At 38.5% G+C, this 13,392-nt stretch overlaps 1 protein-coding gene across 1 annotated transcript in view; it reads left to right on the forward strand.

Moving 5' to 3' along the window:
- Positions 1-13,392, forward strand: part of mbc (dedicator of cytokinesis protein myoblast city) — a 966,604-nt gene that overhangs the window by 92,320 nt on the left and 860,892 nt on the right. The window contains exon 5 of the mRNA XM_090373417.1: positions 8,969-9,058. Coding sequence (XP_090229543.1) covers positions 8,969-9,058 — 90 coding nt within the window. The remainder of the gene's footprint in view (positions 1-8,968; positions 9,059-13,392) is intronic.

Below are 13,392 nucleotides of genomic sequence, written 5' to 3' on the forward strand. Positions count from 1 at the left end.
GGCATAGGATGCAAGAAAGCAAGCTTATGCAGCATCAGCAAAAAAAAAAAACTCCCATTTCATCCCCCATTCGTTCCAAATGCCTGTCCAGCTCAGCCTTAAATTTATTTAGGCTGTTAGCTTCCGTAACAAAAGATGGAAGCCTGTTCCACCAATCAACTACCCTCTGGCTAAAGGCAAATTTCCGCACATCTATTCTACAACTATCTTTCCTCAATTTGAAACTGTGTCCCCCTCAGGTTCTTATTCTGTGCAAGACGAAGAATCCCATCAGCATTCAGCTTGCTCAACCGATTCAAGGCCTTATACACCTCTATCAGATCACCTCGCAAGTGCCTACTCTCCAGGTGCTGCGATTTGCAGAACTTCAGCCTTTCTTGGTAAGAGCACCCCTTTGTTCCCCTCACCAATCTTGTTGCCCTTCTTTGTACTCGTTCTAGCAACTCTACATCCTTCCTAAAATGAGGCCTGCAGACCTGTACACAATACTCTAAGTTTGGCTTGACCATTGCCTTGTATAATGGGATTATCACCTCCCTGTCCCTGCTAGCAAAATTCCTATATATCATTGACAAGACTCCAGGACCTGCCCTGGCAGCCCATCTGCACTGTTCAGCGAACTGTATATTTGGCTGCACAATTACCCCCCCAAGTCTTTTTCACTTTTCACTTCCCTGAGTGTAGTACCACCCAGTTGTTATGTTTCTCTTCGGTTATTGCTACCCATATGCAGTACTTTGCATTTGTGAATGTTAAACTCCAGTTGCCACATCTCAACCCATTTTCCTGACTTACTAGATCCAGTTGGAGTAGCATACTGTCATTAACAACCCTGCCAACCTTTGTATCATCTGCAAACTTGGACATTAAACCTGATATACCTTCATCGATATCATTGATAAATATGCAAAACAACAATGGGCCCAACTACGAACCTTGAGGAACTCCACTAATAACATTTGTCCACGAGGAGCAGTGTCCATTGATTACCACTCTCTGTTGTCTCCCACTCAACCATCCCTTTATCCATTGTAGCAGTTTACCCTTGATGCCATACCTCTCCAATTTGTACAGCAGTCTTCCATGTGCAACAGTATCAAAAGCTTTCCTGAAATCCAACTATATGATATCAAAATTATTTTTGGCATTCACTTCCTTTGTAACCACATCATAGTAACCAATCAAATTGGTCAGACAAGACCTCTCTTTGACAAACCCATGCTGTGTCTTAACTATTACTGCAGTGTTGTTTAGATGATCCTGCAATGCTTCTTTAACCGATGATTTCATTATTTTTCCGGGAATACAAGTTAAACTAACAGGTCTGTAGTTACTTTCACCTTTTGAACCTCCTTTGTGAATTGGTGATACATTTGCACAACTCCAGTCCATGGGGATCTCCCTTGAGTCTAAGGAAGCTCTCATAATTATGGCCAAAGGTCTGCTTACTTCCTTTGCTGCCTTCTTTAATATAACTGGATAGATCCAATCCAACCGAGGTGCCTTCCTTATGTTTAACTTCAATAATTTCTCTTCCACTTTGCTCTCAGTTGTTACAAAATCACTTAGCTCCCTGTTAGCATTTAATAAACCTCTGGCACTCCCCTCATTGAATAACTTCTCATGTGTGAATGTAGACGCAAAATACTCATTCAGTTTATCAGCTACATGAGCATGATCAATAGTCAACCCATCTATGTTAAGTAGTCCAATTTGATTCATCCCTTTATAAGTAAAGAACTCTCTGCATCCTTTGATGCAGAGAGTTCTTTACTTATCTTTGATTCAAATCTTACAAATCTTTGATTCAAAGATTTCTCGTAATCTGCCTTCGCCTGCCTAACCTCCTTTTATACTTGATTACAGACAAGCTTATATCTGGCCTAGGCTTCTGTGTCACCTGATAATTTATATGCATGCCATACATTTTTCTTCTCTGCCACGAGCCTCATCAATTCATCTGACATCCATTTAGGCCTGAACCTTGAAAAGTATTTCTTAGTGGAATGAAAAGCCTAGTAGCCTGCAAGATTAGGTCCCTGAAGGCTTCCCATTTAGAATTCAACTTTGGTAACATCATCAGTTGATCCCACTGTACAGAATTTAAAAACTGTCTGAGACCCCAGTAGTCACCTTTATGTAAGCAAAAGCCCTTCCCTTTAGCCTTGATGATAGATACATCTTTAAGTAATTTCCATATCAGTACATTGCAATCACTGTCACCCAGTGGTTCCTTTATCTGCAAATTCTTAATGCATGAATAATCACTACTGATAATCAGATTAAGAGTATTATCCCCTCTGGTTGCCCCTCAAACATCTGCTGCAGAAAACAGTCATCCAATAAATTCAAAAAAGGCTTACTAGTGTGTGAGTGACCAACCCACAAGTTCCAGTCAATATCTGGAAAGTTAAAATACTCCATTATAAGACATTCTTATTTACTGACTCACTCTATATCTCTGCACAATTGCTCTTTATACTCATCAGATTCATTAGGCCTATAATCATTTTTCCTTTTCTGGGAAAGTACTGGGAAAGGAAAAATGAAAAAGTCATTTTTCCTTTCCCAGTACTTATGTCACACCAAACAGACTCAATGTTGCATTGTCCACCAATATCAATTGGATGCACTTCCTTAGATTTTATGTGTTTCTTAACTAACAGCATAACCCCTCCTCCCTTCCTGTCCTGTCTATTCTTTCTGTACACATTGTACTCCTCAAATTCGAATTCTGCACTCTTTTTATCTGGGTGACACCACATCTTTGATATCCCAACAATATCTGCCTTTGATATCTTGACTAGCACTTCAAGCTCATCAAATATATTAACTATACTCCTAGCATTGGTGTACATGCAAGTATACATGCACCGGTTTCTACTGTTAGTTACCCTAACACAGCCCATGTATTTATTTGTTCCACTATGAATTCCAACAGTCCTGGAAATCTCCATTGCCTTGCTTTCCATGGTGCTGTTCATTCCAATAGACACAGTGCAAGAATCATTCTTGCCTCTGCCTGTGGCCACTGTTAACCTTTTAATCTGTGTATCCCTTCAAGCTAGCAGTTTTCCAACCCAACTAATGCTGCCTTGATATCATCAGCAAATATTCTTGCACCCTTTCTATTTAAGTGTACCCCATTCCTGTTGAAGCACTCTCTCCTGTCAGCAAGCACAGACCAGGCTGAAAAAAATTCTACCCCATGAGCCTTGCACAATCTCCTCAGGGTTGAATTGATCTATAAGGCTCTCATCATACACTCCCTCCTACAGTCTGAACACCTGATGCCACCTGCCAACATCCATTTACTGTCCAACTTCAAACTCACGGAACCAACTTTTGATCTTCCCCTTTTATTCATTCACAGCCGTTTTCTGGAACAACCTTCCTTCGTATGTATTTTCTGAAAATTACAGTCTGCAGAAGTTCAAGTCTAATGTCAACAAATATCTTCTTTCGTCTTCTCAACCTCCAACCCAAGCACAGTACTAAGTACTATATGTTCGAATACCTCTCTTGTTTGGGGTTTTCATAAAAAAAAAAGCTGGCAGATTATGAGAAATCTTTGGCAAAGGATGCAGAGAAAACTGCAAAGAGTTCTTTATCTATGTAAACTGTAGAAGGAAGGGGATGAATCAGATTGGTCCACTGGATATCGATGGTTCATCTGTTGATGATCCTGTTCAGTGGCTAACAAACTAAATGAATATTTTGCATCTACATTCACACATTAGGAGTTATTCAGTGAGGGGAATGCCAGAGGTGGACTAAACTCTGTGATTGAGCTAGATAATTTTGTAATAACTGACAGGAAAGTGGAGGAGAAATTTTTGAAGATAAACATAAGAAACACACCTGGGGTGGATGGGTTGTGTTCAGTTATATTAAAGGAGGGAGCTAAGAAAGTAAGCAAACCCTTAGCCATAATTATGAGAGCTTCCTTGGTCTCCAGGAGGTACCCATGGACTGGAGATGTCCAAATGTGATACCAATTCACAAAGGAGGATCAAAGGGCGACACAAGTAATTATAGACCTGCTAGCTTAGCTTGTGTTCCAAGGAAATTAATGGAGGTTCTGATTAAAGAAGCACTGGAGGATCATCTAGACAAGACTTCAGTTATAGCTCGGACAGAGTATGGCTTTGTTAAGAGGAAGTCTTGCCTGACCAAATTTATTGGATACTATGATGTGGTCACAAAGCAACTGGATGCAGGCAATAACTTTGATATCATATATTTGGATCTTAGAAAGGCTTTTGATACTGTTGCACATGGAAGACTGCTGCACAAACTGGAGCAGTGTGGCATTGGGGGCAAATTGCTGCTAGGGATAAAGGGATGGTCGAGTGGGACAAGACAGAGAGTGGTAATCAATGGACAATGCTGTTCGTGGACTGATGTTATTAGTGGAGTCCCTCAGGGTTCAGTGTTGGGTTGCTGTCTTCTGGTTTATAAATGATATTGATGATGGTATATCAGGCTTACTGTCCAAGTTTGCAGACAATGCGAAGGTTGGCACGGTTGTTAATGACACTAATGACAGTACACTGCTGCAACAGGATCTAGAAAAGTTGAGCAGATGGTCTCGAGAGGTGGCAAATGAAGTTTAACATTGACAAATGTAAAGTAGGACATATGGGAAGCAGTAACCCCAGAGTAACGTATCAACTCTATGGCACTACACTGACAGTGGTAGAGAATGAAAAGGACCCGGGGGTAATTGTGCAGGCAGATATGAAGTTTTCTGAGCAATGTAGACGATCTTCAAGAGTAGCTCATGGTGTCTTGACAATGATATACAGGAATTTTTCTCGCAGAGATAAGTAGGTGATTATCTCCTTGTATAAGGCAATGGTCGGGCCACACCTTGCATACTGTATACATGTCTGGAGGCCTCATTTTAAGAAGGATGTAGCATTGTTGGAATGAGTACAGAGAGGGGCAACAAGATTAGTGAATGGAACAAAGAGTTGCTCTTACGAAGAAAGGCTTAAGTTTTGCAGGTTACAGTGTTTGGAGACTAGGCACCTGCGAGGTTATCTGATTGAGATGTATAAAGCCTTGATTGGTTTAAGCATGCTCAATGCCGATGTGATTCTTCCTCTTGCTCAGAATAATCACCTGAGAAAGGGCATAAATTCAATTTGAGAAAAGACAGTTGTAGGATAGATGTGCGGAAGTTTGCCTTTAGCCAGCGGGTAGTTGATTGGTGACTTCCACAACAAAAGATGGAACAGACTTCCATCTTTTGTTGTGGAAGTTGTTAGCCTAAATAAATTTAAGGCTAAGTTGGACAGGTATTTGGAACGAACGGAGGGGTAAAATTTTTTAAAATTTTTTTGGCTGATTCTGCATAAGCTTGCTTTCTTGCATCGTATGCCTCTACTAATGCTAATGCTGATATTTGGATCACTCCAAATTATGCTCTATAACCCCATCCTCCCAATATTCTGCTCACTTTTAATTCTTTTTCTTCTACTTCTTGAGTTGTTCTTGAATTATTAACTGTATTCCTAGATAGTTAAATATTCCATTACTTGTTCTGTTGTTTTTCCCTTCTAATTCTAATTTACATCTGAGTGCTTCTTTTACTGGTAGGAATTTTTTATTTATATATAGGTATTTCCATGTTATTCGTGTTTGCTTTTTTATTAAAATTATGTAGAATTTTTTTGTGAATGGTTTTCACTTTCTGCCAGTAGTACTGCATCATCAGCATAACAGATTATATTTCATTCTAATTCCTTTAGAATGAAAAATATTACTCTACTTCAGTCATTAATGCATCCATTATCAAGCTGAAGAGAGTTCTAAGGGAGACCCCTTGTTTGATTTCTTTAGTTATTTCTTTTTCTTCTTTTATTTCCATGCTCTGGATCATGCATTTACTGTCTATATATGATTATTTTAATTGTTTAGGTAGTTTGCAAATTTTAATGTTTCTCTTGCATCTTTTGATTTAACTCTATTGCAAGTTTTTGTTAAATCTACAAAATGCATATAAATTGGTCTGTTTTAGTCTAATGATTTTTCTGTTATTTTCTTTATCACAAATAAGGCATCTGTGTATTACCTAAATCATTGCTGCTTATCGTATATTTCTAAAATTTCATTTAATTTTCTGATAACACCTTTGTATACAGTTTGAATGAAGTATTTAATAACTTTATACGACTTTAATTTTCAGGCCATCACATATATCCTTTTTTATATATATTAGCATTAGCAGAGGCATATGATGCAAGAAAGCAAGCTTATATAGCATCACACAAACAAAAAAAAAAAAAAAACACTTCCCGTTTCACCCATCCATTCACTCTAAATGTTTGTCTAGTTCTGCCTTGAATTTATTTAAGCTGTCAACTTCTACAATGACAGATGGAAGTTTGTTCCAGTAACCCAATGGATAAAGTCAAATTTCCAAACATCTATTCTACAATTGTCTTTCCTCAATTTGAATTATGCCCCCTCAGGCGATTAATCTGGAAAGAATCACATCAGCATTGAGCTTCCTCAAACCATTCAAGGTCTTATACACCTCAATCAGATCACTTCATAGGTGCCTAGTCTTCAGAAACTGCAATTTGTAGAAATTAAGCCTTTCTTCTTAAGAGGAACCGTTTATTACATTCACTAATCTCATGTACTTGTTCCAGCAGCTCTACATCCTTCCTAAAATGAGACCTCCAGACTTGTCTACAGTATTCAAGGTTTGTCCTAACTATTGCCGTATACAAGGGGATAATCACCTCCTTATCCCTGCTAGAAAAATTCATTCCTGTATATCATTGACAACACACCATGAGTTACACTTGCAGACTGTCTACACTGTCCAAATAACTTCATATCTGACTGCACAATTACTCCCAGGTCATTTTCATTCTCTACCACCCTGAGTGTAATACCACACAGTTGATACATTATTGTGGGGTTACTGCTGCCTATATACAGAACTTTACATTTGTCAATTTTTCTTCAGTTGCCACTTCTCAGTTCATATACTCAACTTTTCTAGAACCTGTTGCAGTAGCGTACTGTCATTAGTGTCATTGACAACCCTGCCAACCTTTGTATCGTCTGCAAACTTGGTCATTAAGCCTGATATACCTTCATCAATATCATTAAGAAATACAGAAAACAATAATGGACCCAACACCCAACCCTGGGGGACTCCAATAACAACATTAGTCCATGAAGAACTCCAATAACAACATTAGTCCATGAAGAATGGCTGAGTGGGAATCAATCCCATTGATTCCCACTCAGCCATTCCTTTATCCATAGCAGCAATTTGCCCTTAATGCCATACTGCTCCAATTTGTACAGTAGTTTTCCATTTGCAACAGTATCAAAAGTTTTCCTAAAATCCAAGTATATGATATCAAAATAATTTTTTGCATCCAGTTCCTTTGTGACCACATCATAGTATACAATCAAATTGGTCAGACAAGACGTCCCCTTTACAAACCCATGCTCCGTCTGAACAATAACTGTAGTCTTGTCTAGATGATCCCGCAATGATATCAATACATATCAAAGCCTTTCTGAAATCTCAATATATTCTATCAAAATTATTTCTTCCATCCAGTTCCTTTCCTACTGCATCATAATATTCAATTAGATTTGTCAAACAGGATCACCCCTCAGGAGCGGGAGTAGACCGGTGTTCAAGCCCCTGACTGCTGAATATGGTCGATCTACCAACCCGCACTGGACCAGCGTGACAGATGATTGTATATTTCCCTCAGCATGAATTGTTGAGGAGGCTTCCATCCTGCAGTGGGTTGATAATGGCTGCACTTTCCTTTTTTTTTATAGTGGAAGAATTAAAGGAAAAACCAATAATTGAATGTGGTCAGAATTATAGGAGAAGACAATTGTAGAATAGATGTGCGGAGGTTTGGCTTTAGTCAGCGGGTGGTTGATTGCCAGAACAATCTTCTTTTGGCTGATGCTGTATAAGCTTGTTTTCTTGCATCACATGCCTCTGCTAATTTTAATGGCTTCTTAATTTTACACAGACTACAGGCCAGTAATTCAATGCAGCAGCTGCCTGAGACTGTAGCACTTGAACTGGCAAGAACAGGCTGGGAATAAATTGTGCCAAGTAAAACTACAAATAGAATCATGGACTTCAAGCTTCAGACACAAAGGCAAGAAGTAGTAGTCCTAGCAAAACTATATAGTTCATTTATTATTCACTGTTATTTATTTTGCTCACAGAATTCATTATAATGCCAAAACCATGGGTCTGCTGAAACTATCAAACATATTCTGTTGCATTTCCAAAGATTTGACAGAACATCAACAAGCCTTTAGGGAATGATGAAGGGAATTTTTTAAACCTTTGGATACTTTGGGCCTTATGGCTTCAAATGACCATTTGCAGTAAAACTCCAAACCAAACAACTAATATAATCTTGGTTGCTATATAAGCTTGGAAACAAAGTGCAAAAAAAGGATTTAGCTTAGAAATAAAGAGATTTTGGGAGTAAAGTTGTTCATTATTTTAGGTGCTGAGTCCATGACGAAAGTACAGCCCACGTGCTATGAAACACCTTATGTACATTCTTCTGCCCACTCTGTGTTCATTAAACAATTCCATATATTTGGTGATGTCTTGAATTCTTCAGGCTTGAATGTGTCAACTCTGCACAGTACTTGTAAAAGTGGTTGAAGAAAGTGATGCACATACTGAGCACTTGTCAGATACTACCACTACATTATGGTTAATTTTATTTTTGTTAATAAATGTTTTTGGTAAATGCACTTCAGATTAAATTCCTATGAAACTGTATTCTGTCGTGTTTGCTGCCTGTTCATTAATACACCCAAATATGCTTAATATTGATTGCGAATTTTCATTGGATTCTAGACAGTTATAAATGCACTACATTACTACCATTATTTTACAGCACATGCAAGTGAATATATTTTTTTTATTTTTATTTTTTTGTATTAGTCTAGCAGCATGGATTTTGATATCATCAGGCACATGATGAATGACTTAATTAATTGGAGAAAACAGATTATGTCAGGAACACTACCAGTGGTATGTTTGCCAAACTTATTATTTTTTTTTTATTGATTATGCTATTGTATCCATTAAAAATATTTCAAAATTGCAGTTTTAAAATCTTTTTAAAATCTGCGTATGATTTGCAAAAACTAAAAGAGACCATTTATGTTAATTTCCTCTTTACTTGTGGTTAATTTTTAATGCAGAAATTGCATTTGTAAATCGAGGCAGAATGTCTCACAATTTTTCCTGGCTGTTTTCTTCTCCTCCCCCCCACTGCAACAGTCAATTGAGTTATCTCATTTATTGACAATTAGATGGTCCTCTTGGCAATATAGTAAGGCACTGGTTGACTTACTGCTTTAGTTAGCAATTAATTCTCAGGTAATCACAAAAAAAAGAAGGAAATGAATGTTTATTTTTGTATTTTTTAATCTTTTGGCTTTTAGAAAGTACTTCAGAAAATTATCAGTTCTAATTAAAATGTTTTGTTCTCTGCTGTTCTTATACATTCTATTGTTTATTTATGTAATGTTTTTCTTCTTAAAGCAAGAAAAGCCTATATTTAGCTTCATTTTATAAACTAGTAGTAGTAATAGCAGTGGCAAATGATGCAAAAAAGCAAGCTTATATAGCATCAGCCAAAAAAAAAAAACATATTTCACCCATCCATAAATCCATAATCTCCAAGAATTTGTTTGGTTCTTCCTTGAATTTATCCAAACCATCCACTTCCACAACAACAACAACAGATGGAATCCTGTTTATTCTTCAGATTGAATTTATGTTTCCTTGTGCATAATCTCAGCAAAAGGAAGAATGCCATTCACATTTAGCATACTCAATCTGTTCGAGGCCTTGAACACTTCAGTCAGAATCTCCTCACAGATGCTTAGTCTCCACATGCTGCAATTTGAAGAACTGAAGCTTTTCTAGGTAAGAGCACCCTTTTATTCTCTTCACTGCACCTGTTCCATCACATCTATATCCTTCCTAAAGTGAAGCCTCCAGACCTGTATACAGCACTCAAGATGTGGCCTAACCATGGCCTTGTATAAGGCAATAATCAGCTCCTTATGCCTGCTAGCAAAGTTTCTGTATATCATTGACAAAACCCCATAAGCTGTCCTGGTAGCTTGTCTGCACTGTTCAGAGAACTTCATATGTGACTGCACAATTACCCCAAATCTTTTTTATTTTCCACTACCCTGAGTGCAGTACCATGAAGTTGTTAAGTTACTCTGTGGTTACTTCTGCCATATGCAGTACTTTGCATTTGTCAATTGTAAACTTAAGTTGCGATTTCTTATCCTCTCTGCCTAACTTTTCTAGATCCTATTGCAGTAGCATACTGTCATTAACCAACCTGCCAACCTTTGTGTCATCTGCAAAATTGGACATTAAGTGTGATATGCCTTCATCAATATCTTTGATAAATGCAGAAAACAAGAATGGGTATAACACTAAATCTTGGAGGACTCCACTAATAACATTAGTCCACGTAGAGCAGTGTCAGTTTATTACCACTCTCTGTCTTCTCCCACTTAACCAACTCTCTATCTATAGCAGCAACTTGCCCTTAATGTCACATTGTTCCAGTTTGTACAGCAGTCTTATGTGCGACATTATGAAAAGCCTTCCTGAAATTGAAGTATATGATATCAAAATCATTTTTTGATATCATATACTTGAAAAAAAAATGGTTCAACAAGTCATCCCTTAACGAATCTATGCCAATTGCAGTATAATGGCATTCCTTTCAAGATGGTTCTGCATCACTTCTTTAACTAGTAACTCCATTATTTTCCCTGGAACAGAAGTTAAACTAATAGGTCTGTAATTACTCTTATCACCCTTTGATCCCCACCTTTGTGAATTAGGGATACATTCACACATCCCCAGTCCGCGAGAACCTCCTCTGAATCCATATTCTCATTACTGTGGCTTATGGTTTGTGCACTTAATTAACTGCCTCTCTTAATATAATCGAATAGATCCCACTACTCCAGGTACCTTTCTCATGTTTGACTTAAACAATTTCTCTTCCACTTTCCTTTCAGTTTTCACAAAGCTGTTTAGCTCCCTGTTAGAGTGGGATAAATTTCTGGCATCCCCTCCCTGAAAGAATTGCTGTTTGTGTGAATGTATATGCAAAAAATTCCTATTCAATTTGCCAGCAACCTGAGCAGGGGCTTTAACAGTTAACTTATTGACATCAAGTGGTCCAATGTTATTCAATCCCTTTCTTCTACTGTTAATATAATCATAGAAGTCTTTGCTGCTTTTCTTTGCATTCTTTTCCAAAGATTTCTCGTAATCTCCCTTCGCTTGCTTAATCTCCTTTGTGACTTGATTACCGACTAGTTTATATCTACCATAGACTTCTGTGTTGCCTGAAAATTTATATGCATCCCATACAATTTTCTTCTCTGCCTCGAGTCTCATTGGTTCATCTGACATCGATTTAGCTTCCAAGATTAATTCCTTGAATGCTTCCTATTTAGAATTTGCTTTTGGTAACATCATCAGTTGGCCTCAGTGGATAGAATTTAAAAACTGTCTGAGACCACCATAGTCACCTTTACGAAAGCAAAAACCCTTACCTTTACCCTTGATGGTAGTTACATCTTTAACAAAATCTCAAATCAATACACTATAATCACTGTTGATAATCAGATCAAGAGTATTACTTCCTCTTGTTCCTCCTCTGATACGGTGCTGTAGAAAACAGTCATCTAATAAATCCACATCTTGCTAGTCATGATAACCTGATCTTCAAAAGATCAGGTATTCAAGAGATCACTTTTGAATACCAGCCCTCTCAAACAACAGCCCCTGATAGACTGTCACATGACTTTCCCAGGTTTAAGATGCGTAGTGTCAACTGGGAAAGATTTGATGTGAGTCTCAAAGAAAAAGTCACACTGGAAAATGTGGATAGGATTGCCTCACTTCCTGCAAATATCCAAGCTGAAGAGGTCCAGAATTCATCACTTCTGTATGCAGAGATACATTCAAAAAGAAGACAAGAAGAAAGAGCCACTTTTTTTGGTAGACCCAGCGACTAACTCAATTGAGAAATACCACAAGAGTGGTTCGAAGGGACTACCAAAAAGCCAAAAGAAGAAACAGGCCAGTAGAGGAGACAACCCGACTGCAAGACATGTATAAAAATTGCAGAAGAGAGTACCACAATACAATATACAAAGAGAAGAAAACACCCTGGGATAAGTTTGTTAAGAACTCCCAAGTTTCTGACCTTTGGGGCATTGCCTATCAAATTATTACTGGAAAAAATACACTCTTCTATGTGCTCTTCTGGTGGTGGTGAAGAGACCCTCTCCTGAATGGAATCAGTAATGCCATCCTAGATGAAATCATACACAAAGACGAAATTCAATCAGAGATTCCTCAACAAACTGAGATCAGAAGAAACAATCTGACATATATTGGCCATACAGTGGAGGAATCAGTCAGTCCTCAAGAAGTTTAAAAAGCAGTGCAATTACTGAAGAATGGAAAATACCCCAGCCACGACCTGGTGGGGCTATTGAAGAGAGTCTGGTCCGTGAAGCTCCAACTCATGGCACCTCCATAGCCAGGTGGGCAGGAGCACCAGTGCATAGCACATGTTTCTTGATTAGACCGAGGTTCGAGCCCGTGACCACCTAATACGGAGAATGTGGAAAGGTCAGGAAATGACCATTGCATATCCCCGTAGCAATATGGCCTTAGTTGCTAATGCTCCTAAAAACCAAACAACAACAACAGCTCACAGTCCACCCGAGACCACCATCAACTCAGGACAATGTGCCTACATTCCCTACTATCCAGGCATATCAGGCTGGATCTCAAAAATCCTCTGAGAATACTACATAAAATGCATGCAGCTGCCTGATGGAAACTCACGTTCTCTAGTTTCCAACACAAAGACTCCAGTCACCCCTCTCTTATGCAACGGTGTGGTATACCACATAGCCTGCAAAGCTTGTGACAGCTGCTACATAGGGGGAGACCTCGAGACATCTTCAAGACCCTCTCGCAGAACATAACAGATCAATTCGCCTTGCTGAGACTGACCAGTCCGCAATCGCAGAACACTACAGGTCGACCCACCACAACCTCAATCCCAAGCGGGACTACGAAGTAATTGACCGGTCCCAACACTTTCACCACCGCTTCTGGTTAGAGGCACTTAATATATTGTGTAATTCGAGAGCCATGAACTGCTGCAAAGGCATGATTCTACACCCCATCTTAGAGGCAACTGTTTTAAGTCTAGATAAGTGCTAGTGCAAAACTTTGCATGTCCATGCAGCAACAATGAACACCAGTTTAATGGTTGAATGGCCCACCTTGTGGCCTCG

Source organism: Mastigoproctus giganteus, chromosome 5 (genome assembly GCF_048544385.1).
Source record: "Mastigoproctus giganteus isolate SK-2022 chromosome 5, ASM4854438v1, whole genome shotgun sequence".
Classification (NCBI taxonomy): Eukaryota; Metazoa; Arthropoda; class Arachnida; order Uropygi; family Thelyphonidae; genus Mastigoproctus; species Mastigoproctus giganteus.